This window comes from Falco peregrinus, chromosome 14, assembly GCF_023634155.1.
Source record: "Falco peregrinus isolate bFalPer1 chromosome 14, bFalPer1.pri, whole genome shotgun sequence".
Lineage (NCBI taxonomy): Eukaryota > Metazoa > Chordata > Aves > Falconiformes > Falconidae > Falco > Falco peregrinus.
In genome coordinates, this window is record NC_073734.1 from 7,799,231 (window position 1) to 7,816,057 (window position 16,827).

General features: G+C 43.9%; 1 protein-coding gene across 3 annotated transcripts in view; it reads right to left on the reverse strand.

Annotated features, from left to right (window-relative positions):
- Positions 1-1,136: 1,136 nt before the first annotated feature.
- CMIP (c-Maf inducing protein) overlaps positions 1,137-16,827 on the reverse strand; it is a 139,073-nt gene continuing 123,382 nt past the window's right edge. For all 3 annotated transcript variants that reach the window (XM_055819207.1, XM_027782938.2, XM_027782939.2), the window contains 9 exons: positions 16,354-16,402; positions 14,754-14,861; positions 12,017-12,133; positions 10,429-10,569; positions 9,418-9,465; positions 8,505-8,651; positions 6,914-7,019; positions 5,707-5,777; positions 1,137-3,166 (listed from right to left, as the gene is read on the reverse strand). In XM_055819207.1, coding sequence (XP_055675182.1) covers positions 3,113-3,166; positions 5,707-5,777; positions 6,914-7,019; positions 8,505-8,651; positions 9,418-9,465; positions 10,429-10,569; positions 12,017-12,133; positions 14,754-14,861; positions 16,354-16,402 — 841 coding nt within the window. In that variant the 3' untranslated portion in view covers positions 1,137-3,112. The remainder of the gene's footprint in view (positions 3,167-5,706; positions 5,778-6,913; positions 7,020-8,504; positions 8,652-9,417; positions 9,466-10,428; positions 10,570-12,016; positions 12,134-14,753; positions 14,862-16,353; positions 16,403-16,827) is intronic.

Sequence of the window (16,827 nt, forward strand, 5' to 3'; positions counted from 1 at the left end):
GCCCAAAGCTCTCCTTCCCTGGGCAATTTCTCACTCCCTCATGCAGCATCACGGGAATATTTCTGGCTCTTCAGGGGCCAGAGAGGCTTTGTGAAGTCCCTGCCGCGGCCAGGGGAGGACAGCCCAAGCACAGCAGTAACTGGCTCAAGGGGAAAAGACTTGAAAAGCCTGACAGCCGCAGCTACAGCTGCTGCGTTGCACTGGGGGGAAAAATAACGGCACGGTTTATTCTCGTTATCAAGGGCCGTCCTGTGAGCACGTCTTACCTCGGCTGGAAACACCGTACGAACGCTTTTGTCTTCCCATCTCCTAAAGTCTCGCGGAATAGGACAGAAACACAGATAAAAATGAGAGCACAGGAGCCAGGTAACATACATGACGAAGGTGGCTCTCAGAACAGCTGCAGGAATTGGTTTCAAGCGGGGCCCATTTGTTTAAAAGCTAAAGAAGTTTAGTAATTGCCTAGACGATCGACGCAGAGTTGTGAAGTTCCAGCTGGATTTTATCCGCTGGCATGCAGCCCACCCAGCGGCAGGCTTCATCAAGGACAGCGAGCAGGACGCAAACGCAGCAGATCCTTCCCTTCGGACGCTGCCCTGAAACGCACCTGAAGATACAGGAGCCCCCCCTCTCCAGTCTGGAAATGCCCCAGTGTTCCCAGCACTGCCTACTTCAGGCAACGAGCACAAAAAAAGACCCACCAATGCAACTCTTTTGATGGCCAGTGCAAAGAACTCCTTGAGCCCGTGCCGGATTAGGAACGGTGCAGATAAATGGTCTCGGGGAGGGATGCAAGAACCAGACGCGCAGAGATGCAGCTGTCCTCCTCCTCCTCGTCCCCTTGAGGTGACGGTGCCTCAAAACCTGGTGACTGGTGGAAGACACCCAGGCGGCTGCCTGCTGGTCCCCCCGGTTTGCAAACGGGGAACAGGGCAGCGCTGAGGCACGCGTGTGGGGAGCAGAGCAGCAGCACCGAGCGAGCGGCAAGAGGGCGGCTCTTGGGGACACCGTGGCTCTTGGGGACACCGTCCTCAGAAAGCCATCGTCCTCCAGCTCCGGCCTCTGCGCCTCCCACACCATCCTCACGCCATCGGGCCTGCAAAAGCTTCCTTCAAAGGAAACACAAAGCACGCAGCTAAAAGATATTCACTTACAGTTTATTTTTGCCTGAAATTATTTCACATCTCTTTGTACACAGCTACAGAACAGTAGTAGTAAACCATTGGTAAAAGCAACAGTGCTAAGGAAAATGTTGGCATAATTTTTCTTCTTTTATTTTTTTTTTCTCATTTTCTTTCTTCCCATACTGCATCCTCATACAGTTTGGGATTTGAAGGGGGGGGGGGGGGTGAAACCTGGCACACCATGTGAGTTAAGACTCAATTTCTGTTTCATTTATTTAAAAAAAAAAAAAAGAAAAAAAAAGAAAAAAAGAAAAACAGAAAAAAAACCACCCCATGATTTGGGTAGGGGTTGTCTACACAGCAACAAAGTTTAAAAAAAACAGAAACAAACAAACAAAAAACACAACCAAAAGCTTGGCTTCCATTGAATAAGATTAAATATATATATTTATATATAAAAAATTACATTGGCTGTATGTGAAACCTTGAGGTGCTGAAGAATAAAATAAAGGTGTTAAACAGAAGAAAAACTTATTTTTGTTTTTTTTGTTGTTGTTTTTTTTTAAATAAGCAGCTCTGTACAATGAAGGCTCATTCTGAAAAAAAAAAGTAAAAGTCAACAGCGTAGTTATAAAAGAAACCACAATTTTAAAAAAATCATCTTCTAAGCAATTGTGGAATTTGAAAAATGTAGCAGTCACATTTACAGACAGGTCAGAGCTATCGGATCAGCAACACCGCGATTTTTTTCAGTCTCCCCAGAGGAACATGCAGAACAATGCGTGCACAGAACAGGTAGGGGGAGGGGGGGAGGGCGGGGGGGCAATAGAAAAAGCTGATGCACAAAATGGAGGGAGAGCTTTTTTTTTTTTTTTTTTCCCTCTTTTTGAAATATCGGACATAAACAGAAAACAACCGAGGCAAGTTGTAAAATCTACAGTGTTTTGCGAATACCCCATTGCCAAAATAAAGGATGCCTTTCCCCCAGCTCCCGTGTTTAAACCTGACGTGGTTGAAAAGACTAAAGAAAGTTTTCAGACTTCGGAAGGAAATGCGACTTTTATTAAGCCCTGCACCCCCTCCCCCAACAACCATACCCCCCTTGATAGGTATTTTCCTTCCTATTTGATAACATCTGAGGCATTTTGAAATCAAAAAGACAACGCGATGAATGTTGTGACAGAGAGGGAGTATAATACAGTATGCATTACTAAAAGGCAATTCTTCAAAGAGGACAATTCCTTTAAAAAAAAAATAATAATAACAACAAGACAGCAAACTAGTTTATACAGTACTATACGCAAAAAAAGGGTAAAAGAATTAACAATTCATAAATAAAACACAGGTCCCAGACCTGTTATTTGTGAACCATTTTCTTAAATAGGTGCATTATGTAAATCTTATGTACAACAAAATTACTTTGCATAACAACTGCAAGGACATGGAAGGAGGTGAAAATCATATTGGTTTTGGTTTTCTTCTCTTGAGATTTTCGTAAGTTTGATTTTCTGAAGCAAAACTGGTGAAAGAGGAGTTCTGACTGGATGGGTGCCAGCCAAGAAAACCCAGGTAAATAATGACAAATGATTTTTTTTTTTTTCCTCCACACGGCATAAAACACAAAGGCAAATAAAATCCACAAAGGTGGTTTTTTTCCTCTTTATAATCCTCTTGCTGCTACAAAGTCCTTTCTTTTTCTTTCTTTTTTTTTTTTTTTTTTTTTTCCTCCTCCTTTTCGATTTAAATTATGTTGATTCCGAAATCACAAAGCTGAAAGAATCCAGCCGGGTCCAGGCTTGCCCCATCCCTCCCCCTTGATACACACAACGCCACTCCTCTACCCCACAACCGTGACTCCTGCCATCAAGTCTCAGGACTCGCTGCTCTACAGGTATTAGCCAAAAGTTATTTTCCGGTTTGTTTTTCTCTGTTTGCTTTAAAAATCTTTTCCTTCTCGTAAGAAGCAAAAGAGAAGCGTCGGAGGCAGTTCACCACGCTTCGGTGTAGCGGACATCCACTTCCTTCAGGTTGGGGAGTTTAGCCTGCGCGGGAGGGTGAGAAAAGGTCAGAATTAGTGTCACGTGTTCAGGACTCGGGGAGAAAGTTCCCATCAGATCTGTACCGTCAGCAAACCGGGAAGATCGATCTAGCGGCCACAAACTGCAGCAAGATGCGCTACGACCTCAGCCCTGCGGAGGACCAGTGCCGGGTCCAGCAGCCAGCCGAAGTGTTCACGTGGCAAGGAAGGAACAAGATGCTGAGCTTCTACCGACACACAAAACTACGTCACACCTGCAGCAAAAATTAGTGGCTCTAGTACAACCCATGCAGCAGCGTTCAGGTCCAGATCGGACCCCAGTCTTTATTTTTTATACAAACGCTTAGCAAAATTTGTTTGCCAAGACTCCAGCAGTGAAGGCGGCAGATTCAAACCGCAGCAGCCAGCCATACGCTCCTTCCCCAGCCTGCGCATGAAGCCATCGCTCGATTTTTCCCTCCATGCATTACAAAAATCCAGAGCGCCTCAGCAACTTTTGGTGTCTCTGCGGTCTCCTTTCCATAACTCCACCGCGGTTGGACATATTGTTCCTGAATTACCCTGCGCGAGGCAGATGGGAATCGGCTGTTTGCACTGTGCCTACTTGTTGGTCCCGTTTCCATGCTCTCTGACCATAATTGTACGGCTAATTCTCTCAAAACAAATAAACACGTTTAATTAGGCTAGGGCATAATTGAGGAGTTGGAAGTTTCTAAGAGTCATTATTACCTCACTGCTTGATTTATGTGCACGCATATTTTGATAAGAGCTAGTCATAATCCTACAGACACTGCCAGCAAATAATTTTTCAGTTAGGCAATAATGACTTCAGTAGTGGGTGTTTATTTATTGTCTGGTTCAGCCTGCCTGGTACATATGTGGGTGTCTGTGTGTGCAAGCGTGTTTAGTGGGGTGGGGGATGGAGCAGAGAGGAAATGTCATCACTGGCTTGTGCCCCAAACACTCTCGCAGACCAAGGGGAGAAGAAGGAAAGATTTGTATCAAAAATACGTTCTTTGATGTCTGAGCTGTTCTCAACAGACCTACAACCATGCGCCCCAGGGAAAGAAACTATTACCCTCCCTTCGAACACACACAGAGCTCTCAAAAAATGGCCATGAAGATAAATTTCAATGAAAGAGGTGAGAGGGGAAGAAGTGACGCACGCCTGTTTTCTCAGCTTTTTTAATTTTCTGCAATCATCGGGACTTTGCTCACAGCCAGTTTTGCTGTTTGCCCTGGCAAGTCGCTTTCTGGCGTTGCTGGGAAGGACTGTTAACGCAATACCAGAGCACAGGGAACCGGTTAGGAAAATCCCAGTTTGGGTAGAGAGTTAGTGGCAAAGGGGCTCAGAAGCAGGGGTAGGACTGGGGGAGCCTTTCAATAGACTTAATTTCAGAGCCCTGGCCCAAATACAGCATTGAACTTGATTGCCTGTAAACGCTTGGGGCCTGATACAAGCTCCATTGTGTGAACCCATCTGCAAGCCAGCTGTTAATTCCAAGGACGACTTCTTTGCATATACAATTGTGACACAAGTTTTGAAATCTTGATCTTGAAAAATCCATGCTAGCAGCACTGCAACAGAGTCCCTGGGGGAGCCCTGGCTCCACAGCCAGAACCGAAGATCCACGTTCGCAGTGAATTTTGAAAGCAGAGCAGTTTCAGGACTTGCCTCAAGTTCGAAACTCAACCCAAGGTTGTGACCTTTTTGACTAAACCTGGCACAACCTCAGGCATCAGCACACAAGAGAACATGATGTTGAGTTTCATCTTGTTTCTGCGCCTGGGTTTATAAGGTAAGGCTGCGGGACATGCGACTCATGCAACACCAGAGTGAAGACAAAAGGCCACACGAGGTCATGAAAGCCAACGCATCTCAGGCTGCCTTTGTCTGAAACCACCTGGGGCCGTTCCCCTCCCACAGTTACATTCTCCTTCTTTACACCATTTTGCTGAAGTGGTTGTAAATTCACAGCACACACGGTAACCCCAGATGTCTTGAATGTCAAACTCGGGAACTGGGCATTTGTGCAGGTGCTTCTGTATCAAGCCCAGCTGCTGTCCCAGAGGTGTCAAGATAAACTTGCACCTCCCTCAACGCTTTTAATTCTCCCTGTGCCCTCTGAATCAAAGCTCCGTAATGCTCTTCACCCACGTTACCTGTGGTCCTGGTCGCAGCACAGGACGTGGCTCTGGAGACGTGCACTCGATTTTGCCTGTCTGTCTATCCTCATTGGAAACGATCTGTTTATGAAACCTTGACTGTTAACAGCACTGGTGAAAAGAATCAGTTTCTGATTCCATCTCATACTTATCCACCCCACATAATAAATGTTTCCTGCGTCCGTCAAAGCCAGCAACCTCAGAATGCTGTTTTCGGTCATTATCTCCCCAAAGTGACCCATTTCACCCTCTTAGATGACTTTCACGCTACACAGTCCATTCTCCCTGTACTAGGCACTAGCACCATGCACTGGCTAAATCTGCAAGTCCTCCTCCACCAGTTACTACTCATCTTTAGGGGATGCAATTCAGAAATACCTTGAGATCTTCGTAGGTATCTGCTGAAAGTTTGGTGCTGTTCATATTTAAACTACACAGGCTCTTCATGGCTAAAAGAGAAAACATACAGATTATTTATGATCGTGCTGCTTTTTCTTAAAATACCAGGCTTACAGTAGGCCAAAGCATAAACAAGACATGACTATGTGCAGCGCTCTCAGGAAAAAGCTGAATAGTGTAAAATATAGAAGTAGGAATGGATAAACAGCTGTTTGGGCCCTCATCCAGGAAAAAGTCCCTATTTAGGAAGGGCCATTAAGCGTATGCTTAAGTCCGCTGACTTCAAAGGAGTTCAGGCAACTTCTCATAATCAGTTTCCTGCACATTATTCTGAACAGTGCCCGTTCTCAGTGCTCTGCGTGGTGCACGCAGGGGCCACGCTGATCCAGCAGTGCTCCCTCTCCCCTCCCTGCCCCCGCTTCCATTTTAGGCTCCAGTAGTTAGCAGAATAGTTTCCTAAGATGAGCCATAACTACTGGCCTGTCTGGCACGTCTGTGTAGGATCAAGCCTGTTAAAGGAGGCTCTTAAACCCAACAGGCGAGGTTTATAATACACTGTTGGACGTAGGAAAGGGTCTCGTTCTGGCATGTCAAGCAGCTCTCGGTGCACAGGGGAATCCTGAACGCTGCTCAGATGGCCCCGCTCTGCCTTGCCCTATTTAAATAAAGAATAGCGAGAGTTTCACCTCCCCAAAAAGAAGGAACAAAAGATGCCAGAGAGGGTATGAAACCTGCTGCGCACAGTTGCTCAACGCACTAGCAAGTTGCTACATGGCTTTGCAATCGTCCCCTCCTGCGCCAAAAGGTCAGACCCCCACCCAGAGAGGACACCCACAGGAGGGTGTGCGAAAAAAGCTGGGAAGTCCCAGGGCCACAGGACACCACGTGAGAAGGAGACAAGTGCCGTCAGTGAAGTCAGAGGCAAGAGCTAGAGCACAGGCTGGAACAACAAAGCCCACAGGAGGCGGCTCAGCACCGTCGGGCTCAAATCACCGTCCTGCTTCCCCTGCCTGCACCTGAGCGGGCGGGGAGGGGGGAAGGCTAAACCCACAGACAACCACGGCCTGTCCTGAATCCCTGCAGAAGCAGCGCTGTGGCAGCCAAGAAATCAATCTTCTGTCCGAGCCCACGTGAATTCCGCCGAACCCACAACAATTTTCCTCTGTAGCTTCTTTGGGACACTTACAGCTCAGTGCCAGCAGCCCAGCGTCCGTGACCGGAGTCTCGCACAGGTTGAGCACTTGCAGCATGGTGAGGTGTTCAGACAGAAGCCGCAACCCTGCGTCTCCGAACTGTGGGGCACAAGCAGAGTTGTTTGCAAACAAGGCACAAACATCGTGTGCGAGTACCTCAGGACAAACGGGGCACATTAAATGAGGTTTGCTGACGAGCCCTCAAAGCCACACTCAGATTGTTTACCACAATCTCAAATGATAGGAGAGAAAGCAAATAGTTTTATCCCCGTTTTGCAGACGGGGAACAGAAAAATTAAGTGACTTGTGCGCACTTAACCACAGGCCATCATTTAATTAGAATGGTGCCTTTGAAGTCTGGACTTTGTATGAGAGAGCTCCCACCCAGGCTATACAAAATGGTTATGGCAGTCTCAGCCAGTTCCCAACCACATCACAAAATTAAAAAAAAGCATAATGCAAGTGGTATTAATTAGCTATTTTGGTCTCAAGAACAATGTACTATTGATTGGTAATTGTTCTATTGACCCACTTCATTTCTGCTGTTTCTAAACTCTAGATTAATGGAAACCAGGATATCACAAAATAAAATGGAATCTAAACCCTTTTTTTTAACTTACTAAAAAAAAAAAAAAAAAAAATCAGACAAAAAGCAGGCTCTTTATCCAATGAAATCAAACTCATTTTGAGCAAGAAGTTTCCAAACCCAAGAGTTACATTGTTAGGACAAATCTGGAGGAGATACATGACAGTCTTAAAACAAGCAAGCAATCAGATTCTACTTCACATTCCCCACACAAAAAGAGGAAACTTCTGGGATACAAAAGCAGTTAGGAAAACAAAACAAGATATCTGCATGACATTTGAGTGGAAAAAAAACCACTGCTTTTTGTGGTTGCACTGGAGATAATCATATTTTCAGCGGGCACTGCAAATAGGTGCTAACAGAAAATGGGGAAAACCTATTCAGTGGAGAACCTCAGAGACCAAAACCAGCAGGGAAATGCAAAAGAAAAAATTAACTTTAAAAGCTCTTTCAATCAACAGCTGAGTAATTTGTCCAGTTAACTTTTTGCTTACAAAATAAACATGTTCTCATTATAGTTTCCCCTCTATTCATTATTTGAGTTTATTTTTGTTGCTGTTGTTTTTAAAGAAATTCTAGTTGATCAGCATTCAGGGCAATTCACTGCCTATGCTGCACAGACTCTCTCTTTTGCTCGACCAGATGAGCTGCACAGCATCATTTTTTTCATCCTAGATGGGTGATGTTGTAAGCACTTCTCAGATGAACTGCAGCACGTGTACTGCAAAATACACAGTATCAACAACACCTAACTGGAACATTCCACCCAAGGTAGCAGCAACCCTTTTATAATTAAAACAAAAACAAACAAACAAAAAAAAAGAAAAACCAGCCTCCAAGATGAGCTATACCATAGAAAGGCCCTGTAAAACCAGCATGAGGGCAAACTCGCTCTAAGCCAGCCTCTTCACACACTCTTCTTGCGCTGAAGTAATGTGAACTTTCAGAATTAGTCAGCACTGATTCGTGCTCTGAGTTTCAGTCTGCAAAGCCCTTACCTGAGTTGACCACAGGTTCAGCTGCTTGAGTGAAGGCAGTTTAATGAGGTGCTCAGCACAAGCACTTGTCACATTGGTAAAGGCCAGGCTGAGGTTTTCCAAATTTCCAAAGGATCCCGAGCTTAGCAAGCGGGCCAGGTCTGCATCCTGAAAGCAAACAACAGATGGATAAGCAAGATTATTGACGACTCAGCCTGCAATCCGCTGCAGTGGTGTCACCGATACTGTTAACCAGCAAGAGTTGCACAATGAAGCTGCTTGTTTACAGTAACAGAGAACCACACAGAGAAGTTTCTGTTTGTTTGGCAAGCTGCTGGGCTCTTGTGGCAGTGTTGCTTCACACACTCTGGGAAAAATTTATCCAGACATTAGGACAGAAATTTTCTTTGCATGTGTATCCTTATGAGACACAAAGGCTTCAGTCAGAGCAAATGTTGAAGCTTGGTCTTTTAACTTAACAAAGATTTCACTGCAACTTCTAGATCCAAACTGCATCCAGGACTGTTACCTGGCCTCAGTGAAGTTAAGTCTGGGCTTACACCAGGCTGAACTGTAACGACGATGGGTGTCTTTCAGACTTTCATGTCTAAGATCCAGGACCGGCCATTGTGAAGTCTGCTTTTTAATGCAGTACTCTGTCCCCAAATCCACCATTAGTTCCCATTGTAAATTCCAAATCCGCACACCAGTATAAATCTGACAGTCTGATGCTTGTACTGGTGTTGGAAACTGCTGCGCAAACCCAAGAGCAGAAATACGCCCTTGCTTGTGTAAACTCCGGTCATGTTGACAGAGCAAGCGGAATGGCTCCCCTCTTGACTGACCAAAACCACTGTGCCACATGGCAAACATAAATCAAGTGTTTAAATATGGAAAGACCAAGCTTGTTTTTCTATCGACATGATTAACTTACTGTGGACTTGGATGGCAGTGTTAACCTTGTGGGACCACCTTTTCTTTGCTGCAAGAGAAAAGATATTTTAGTCAAAGAAGCTGCCATTCTACATTTCAGACCAACCGAAGCATAGCAAGCTCTTTGCTAAAGCAAATCCTGCTCCGGTTACAAAGCTCCCTGCCAGCCCTTCCACCTCTTCTCTGTTTTTTTCTGCACGGACAGATTTTTTTCTGAGTGCCAGATGCAGGCCTGTTGCCACCCAGGGGACATCCACTAACCGCAGCTGGTGGTCTCTGTGCCACGGGGCAGCATCGTGTCTGATGCAGCCTGCCACTACTTGGTTACTTTCACTTTAAAAGCCAACAGGCTTAAAATGCTGGGCTAAGATAGCAAAGGGGTTGAGACTGCACCGCTGACAAAATAATTTGTCTTCAAAAAAAAAAAAAGCATATACTTTTCAGGCTGGCAGCAGGGGTTAAAGACGACAAACATAAATCTGAAAGAGGGAAGAGGAAGACTCTGGGTGTATTTGCATAGGTGAAAAAGTGCTAATGAGAGCAGATCTATCTTCAATCTGAAGATCCTGACTTTAAAATCAGGAAAAGATCTTTTTCTCATAGGCTCTAGCCTCCGAGAACTAGACCTAAAGACCATCTCAGTAAAATGCTGTGAATGTCAAAGCATTAAGAAATGCTGGCGAGCACTAAAACCATTTGCTACTCATATGTCAAAAGGTGGCAGAATTTGACAAGCTGACTTGTAAGATCTTAAGACAGCGGGATTTCACCTCTATTCTTTCACATAGATTCTAAGCAGGTTATTGAGTATCATACATAAACACAGTATGGGATAAGACACGTCAGTAAACAACCCACAGTATATATATTCACAGTAAAATCTTCCAAATACTGCTCCCATCCTGTTGTTAACCAGGAATTTCACACCCTGCTTGTCTTTCTTTTGTACCTCCATTTCTGGAGAGTACAGACCACAATGTGCTATGGCAATACTGCATGCAGGGCGACATACCAGCTCTTTTAACTCCCTCTGCCTGTCACACAGCTGTTCATACATTCTCTTTCCCACGTCTGTGCTTTCCAGGGTAGAGATGATCTGGAGTTGTGTGTCATTATTATCGATGATGTTGTATTCCAGCATCAAACACAAAATCTAGCAGCAGAATGAAAGAAGAGCGGTCACTGCAGTGCTTACCTTCACTTTCTTCCAAATATCCCAATTACAGTGGGCAGCACGGTAGTTTAAATTACGGGGTAAATTTTTAGAGCATGCATTATGCAGGCTAGATTAGAAGATCATAGCAATATCTACTGACCTTCCAACACAAGAAACCAATTTTTTATTTGTAAAGAACGAACTCTAGTATCTGAAAGTCAGCCTATCTATCCTGTTTTCCATTAGTGCTCATTCCTTCTGACTGAGAAGTGCAATTACTTTACATCAGACCTGGAAGATGGCTTCATGCCACAGCCCGCTTCAGAACAGGTACAATCGATCCAGTATTTCCCAGGTACACCGGCTAGACTGCAGATTGGCAGGCTGGGAACATTACAGATGAGCAGTAGAGCCAAGCAGCTAAGTGCTGGATTTTCTGTCCCTAAGTACTGGGGTTTCTGTGCAAGCAGAATGCATGTGAAGTATACCCATTCTATAAGGCAGGATGGGCAAAGGCCAGAGAAGCTCCACGAGAAGATCCAGGGAGCTTCCTGCTGTGCCCAGGACACCTTCCATCTCAGTGGGAACACGCCTGACTCACCCCTGGGCAAGGGGCTGCCAGGAGAAAGTCACAACACCAGGGGATGGTTCCATTGGGTCACAGAGGCTTCAAACAAGCTGCCCCCTCCACACTGCCTTTCCTTTTCTGCTACAGGTCATGCCATTGCAATTAAAATGCAAAATTTTTATTCCCTCCATTATTTTTAATGAAAAAAATCAAGCAACATTATATTCAAATTCATGCAGCACACTTTTATTTACTGGATGAAGTTAGCATGCACAGATCTAAGTCAATGAAAACTGTAACTCCTTCCACCGATTTAACCACCCTCTAGTTCTGTTTAAAATATATGAAGACATTTATCATGAAACTTCTCTAAAGAAACCCAGAAAAATATTTATAAACTATTAGTGCAACAAAAATAACCAATCATAAGCACACAAAATGTGTAATAATGCAAGTGAATACGGATTTGTAAATGCATTTCCTGTGCACTACTCATTCTGCAGGTGGCAAGACAAGCATCAGGCATTTAGTCATGGAAAAGCCTTGGGGTTCTGAATTCTGACCTCTCGCCACAGCCTAAACCATCATGGCCATTTATTTTCCATCTTAGCTTCTCCAACTGAGTTATAGCAAACAATCTTTCTCTCCAAAAATTCTTGCACCCACCTTTCATCTAATTCACTCTCATATCTGCAGAACAATATTCCGTTCCACTTAATCCAGAAAAACACAGCTGCCCACTGTTGGTGTTTGGTACGACACAAACCTGAACTTGGCTTCTCTAGTTCCACTAGATCTAATTCTGGGAAAGTCAATGTGAAACTGAATCTGAGTATTGCTCAGAAACCTATATGACTACGTATGTTCAGGGCTTACCTCTACCATCGTCTGGTTACCCCTCAAAGCCAGTAGCATGCAAGGTCCTAACTTATTTTCAGCCAGTGAAAGCAGGAACTTCTTTGTTTTATAGCAGGATCCCATTAAAATATGAACCTGTTCGAGAAACAGAGCTAAAATTAGAGCTGTAAGCCTAAGAAACACATCTACATTGGGAAGGGACATGGTTACACAGTGAAAAAAATGTCAGTATTTGCAGCAAACCTAAAGAAAGTGCCCCCCTCGTTGCAATTACGGTTGCAGTCTCTCAACAGCTTTATTGCTGATTGGAAGTGACTTTTTGAAAAAGGTGATGCCTAGTGAGATCTGAGGGAGCGGGTAGTTTTCCTCCATAAAGGAGCTCAGCTGACAGCCCAGAGGCCTGATACAGGCTCCCCAGGAAACATCAGAGCAGCTGTGCAATTGCCCCTCTCCCTAGTAACACGATGAACCCAGCCCCAGGGGGACCACAGGGGATTTTGCTTTCGCATCTGTTTGCAGTTCAGTTTCTCTGGAAATGCCAGCTGGTGAGCAAGGGCTGCGTGGGCTGGATGTCTAGGTAAAAGGCAGTGGTGCTGGTGATCTCCTGTCTGCACTAGCCGTGGTTAAGGGGTGGTGATGGACAAAATCACCTGTTCAGAATGGATGGGAGCTGACTGGGAAAGGAAGGAGTGCCTTAAAAAAAACCAGTAGTCCTAAGCCCTAAGTCAGAGATGACTTCAGTGCTTTCATGCTCTTGGGTCATTATCTTGCTTTCCCTTTTGCTCCTTTTCTCCTGAAAGGAAGGAAGGGCTGAGAACGCGGACTAAGACTCCTTCGAGTCCCCCAGCTGACAAAGTGTCCTGCAGCCTCTCTTCCAGCTCCAGAAAGCATTGGATGATATCACATAGTAACACCTACAGCAGAAATGCAAAGCCACTTGCACAGATCAAAGAGCCTCTTCTCACAGAATAAGTTGGCAGTATTCTTCCCCATTTAAAACCCCTAGAGATTAGCTGCAAAGAATTTCAAGTTCCTAGCCAAAAGTCTTATTTTATGGCCCAGTGGCTGATTCACCAGCTTGCTGGCAGAGCACCGTGTGAGAATCTGTAGTTTCCAATGACCTGGGCAGTAAGAGCTCCATTACGTAGACTCAACATCAGCACTACACCACAATAAGCTTGCAAATACGTCCCGTGGTCCCCCTGTTCACGGTATTGCCCGGACTATGTTCAATACTGCTGAAAACATTGCCACCACACCATGATGGGGTCAGTTCTATGCGGATCAGTTGCTATCATGCAGTTCTTCTTCCTCATGGCTCCATTACCAGCAAGGCCTTTTGAAAAACACAAAATCTTTTCTCTTAAGTATCCATCAGTTCAGGGGTGGCCCTTAGAAACAGTAAGCTTCAAGCAAAAAAGGATTTCATTTTATGCAGTTATCATTAAGCCTTCCTCCAGGTTTTCTTGAGTGACAGAAAATACTGATGCTAACACTAATGTAAGGTCCATCTCAGAACAGGATGTTTTTCGAACTTTATGGTTAGTCGTTAGCAGCTCTTTAAGTATTTATCAACATCCTTGCAAAGGGCACAGAGTACTGCATATTAATGTGTGTTAGCATTGTGCTTTCTCAGGCACACCCTCTCCTGATGCTCATAAATAACTTAGACCATAAAAGCCCTCAGGAGAAACGATACAGTTCTGAAGAAATTTTCGTTTCAAACATAAAAGACATAGGATCAATGAAGAGGGATGAAACCTTTTGTAAACAGTCTTTGCCCATTATCTGTTTCAAAGGTCCAGAGCCATCTGAATTTGGAAGTATAGACAGATATGCATGTTCTTTATGTGCCAAAATGTTCAGCATGTGGGAGATGCACAAAGTGTGGATCCCCCTGAAAGTCACTTCACTGGATACCCAACAGCCAACTTCAACAAATGTTTTTTCCCTTACCAGGGAAAAGAAGCAGTATCATTTCCATCTCAATTGCTATATGGAGAATTAATACACAGTGAGACCTACATGACTTGACCCCGGTTGCACAGGAAGACAGTGCCAGCATCAGTGATTAAAACCTGTTATTTCGTGCCTAGTCCTTCTAAGAGTTACAAAAGAAATAACTGCGGGAAATGGAATGCTGGTTTCTAATTATAACTCCCCATAACAATATAACTAGGCAGAGAAACTGCTAAAACATTTTTATTTCTACCAATATAATTGGGAAAAGAAACTGCTAGAACATTGTTTGTTCATTCTTTCTTTCTATCTATCTATCCATCCTTTGATTAATTCAATGTTACCGTGGCTTTTACATTCCAGGGTAGCCTGTAAATGAAAAGTATAGGTGAGGATGTACAGAACAGTCTGTCTCCCCTGTCTCCCAGTATTCCATATTCTCTGAGAGGTTTTTTTATACAGACACACATGCACGCTTATTTATAAGTACAAAAATACGTACATACATATGGACACGCGTATATACATGCATTTTTTTTGTGCATACGCTACCAGTGAAAAAACACATCAGAGTTCAAAAAGAGAAAGCTAACATGTTAATTGCATTGTGACTGCAAGGACGTTCAATGGATTCGGTGGGATAAAGATATAGACTTCCTGCTGAACGCTTGTGGATTACAGAACCGTGATCTTGGTAATTTTTTGACAAAAGAAAGTAAATCCTGTTACTGCCAACTATGCAGTAACTAAGTAGTTACTGCACAGTTACTAAACTCACATTATTGCAGACACGTACCATACTGGCAAACAGCTCTCCATCATCATCACATGCCACTCCTCCAGGGCTGTAGAGCTGGAACCAGCCGTCTTTGCCAGCCCGCACACTCAGCAAACATGAGTGGACCTGCCAAAACGTGAAGACATTGAGAAGGTTAAAGTTCCTGCCAGTAATCACCAGCATCTCCCACACTGGGCCAGAAAAAGTAACTGTAAAACCGGGGACTGCTGGGAATTTCACCGTTAATATAACAATCCATAGAGCTGCAGGCAAGTCTCCACTCCCAGAATCCATTTTTCTTCAGTATGAACAAGGAGGGAAGCTGTATCATCGCTAATTGCATGGCCTTTTTCGTTCCCTTTACACAAATCACACACAAAATGGCTCTAATCTAGAACAGCTCCTTTCACTTGGACAAAAACCAACCAAAAAACAAACAAACAAAAAAAGACTCAAATTTCTGAGCTTCTGTCATTTTCACCCCATCCTCCCAGCATGTGTCTCTACACTACTGGTGTGATCTGCATACCAAATGCAGTGGCTGATGGCTTGCTCATTCCAAATATTAAAAATTCTTATTACTCCTGTTATAATGAAATTTGACCAGAGTCAGGGTGAAGGAAATCCACAAGGGAAGCTCAACAGGGATCCACAAGACAGAAGCTGCACAGAAGAACTGGCACCAGTGAGCAACCATTAGTCTCAATTTGGCCCACTGCAGAGGTTACTACATCTCGTCCCAGTTTAACAAAGACATCATAATTAAGCTTTTTGTTTTGTTTTGTTTTTTCCCCCTTGAAGAGACAGATATTCTATTTCAGTTTTTGAGGTGTGTGTGGGAGGAAGTCCATGCTCTTTCCTTCGGGCCTGTCGCAGTAGTGAACAGATGAAATCCTGGTGCTGTTCTAAGACAAGAAGGTTTCTCTTATCTGACAAGGATGACTACCGCTCACAAAGGCTAAAACCATGAAAATCAGGAGTTCTGGACAATGATGACGATGACACAGCCTCCTCACCCACAGTCTGGACGAGCTTTCTTCCCTTTATGCCAGCACCAAAAATGAATGTGGATGAGAGGCTTGCTCTGACTCAGCCAAAGCTGATGATGTTGAACAAGCTACACGTGCAGTTATGAAGCAGTCAGCCACCATGAGGCTATAGCTATGCACTCATTCCAGTAACACACCTCCCACCCCCTTTCTCCTTCTAATTCATGAGAATTACGGTCATTTGCACACAATGTAACTGAAATGCAGCTAAATAAAACCTGTTATTTTGTAAGCTGTATGGATCGCTGTATTTTGCTGCCCTTTTTTTTTGTACAGAAAAGCTCTGAGAGATTCAACAGAGTGGGAAAATCTTGCTGGTTGCAGTTTAATAAGGAGCAAGGACATCAACTGATGCCAGACGAGGAGGTCACAACACATGTTTATACATAAGGCAAGAAACCATTCATACTAAGACTGTGTGTGCTGAGTGGCTATTACTTCCTGAGAGACTTCAGCACAGCAAAATTACACCATGTTTTGAAACAAACTACTTAAGGAGAGATTTTCTGAACAAGTATACTTGCAATTCCTCCAATTAATACTCTGTGTAAACTGCCAATAAAACTCACTTCTTGCCTCGGGTCTTCTGCAAATCTCTGAATCACATATTTCAGCTCCCTGGGAAGGAAAAAAAAAAAAAAAAAAAAAAAAAAGGTTAAAGGACAAGAATAAGCAGTTGCTGGTTGCAGCATTCACACAAGTGTCACATTTCTCTTGGATTACACTTTAAACAATATATATTAATGCACTTTAGAAAGAAACAAGTTGAACTGCTTCCACAGGAAGGAAACATGAAGTCTCAAAGTGATTACCAAGGACAGTGTCTATTCACAACAGCCTAGAAAAGCTTTCAGAGATGTGCAGTGACAAACTCGTTTGTAAATTCTATCAGCATTCAGTGTCTCTAGTCCTTGGGCTTCTGCCGTCACAGTAAATTACAAAGAAAACTACATCTTTTTATTGCTAACAGAACACGCTTACAGCCCCTCACAGATAAAAAGCATTAGAGACACAACATTGAATAATGCATCATTGCTATTATT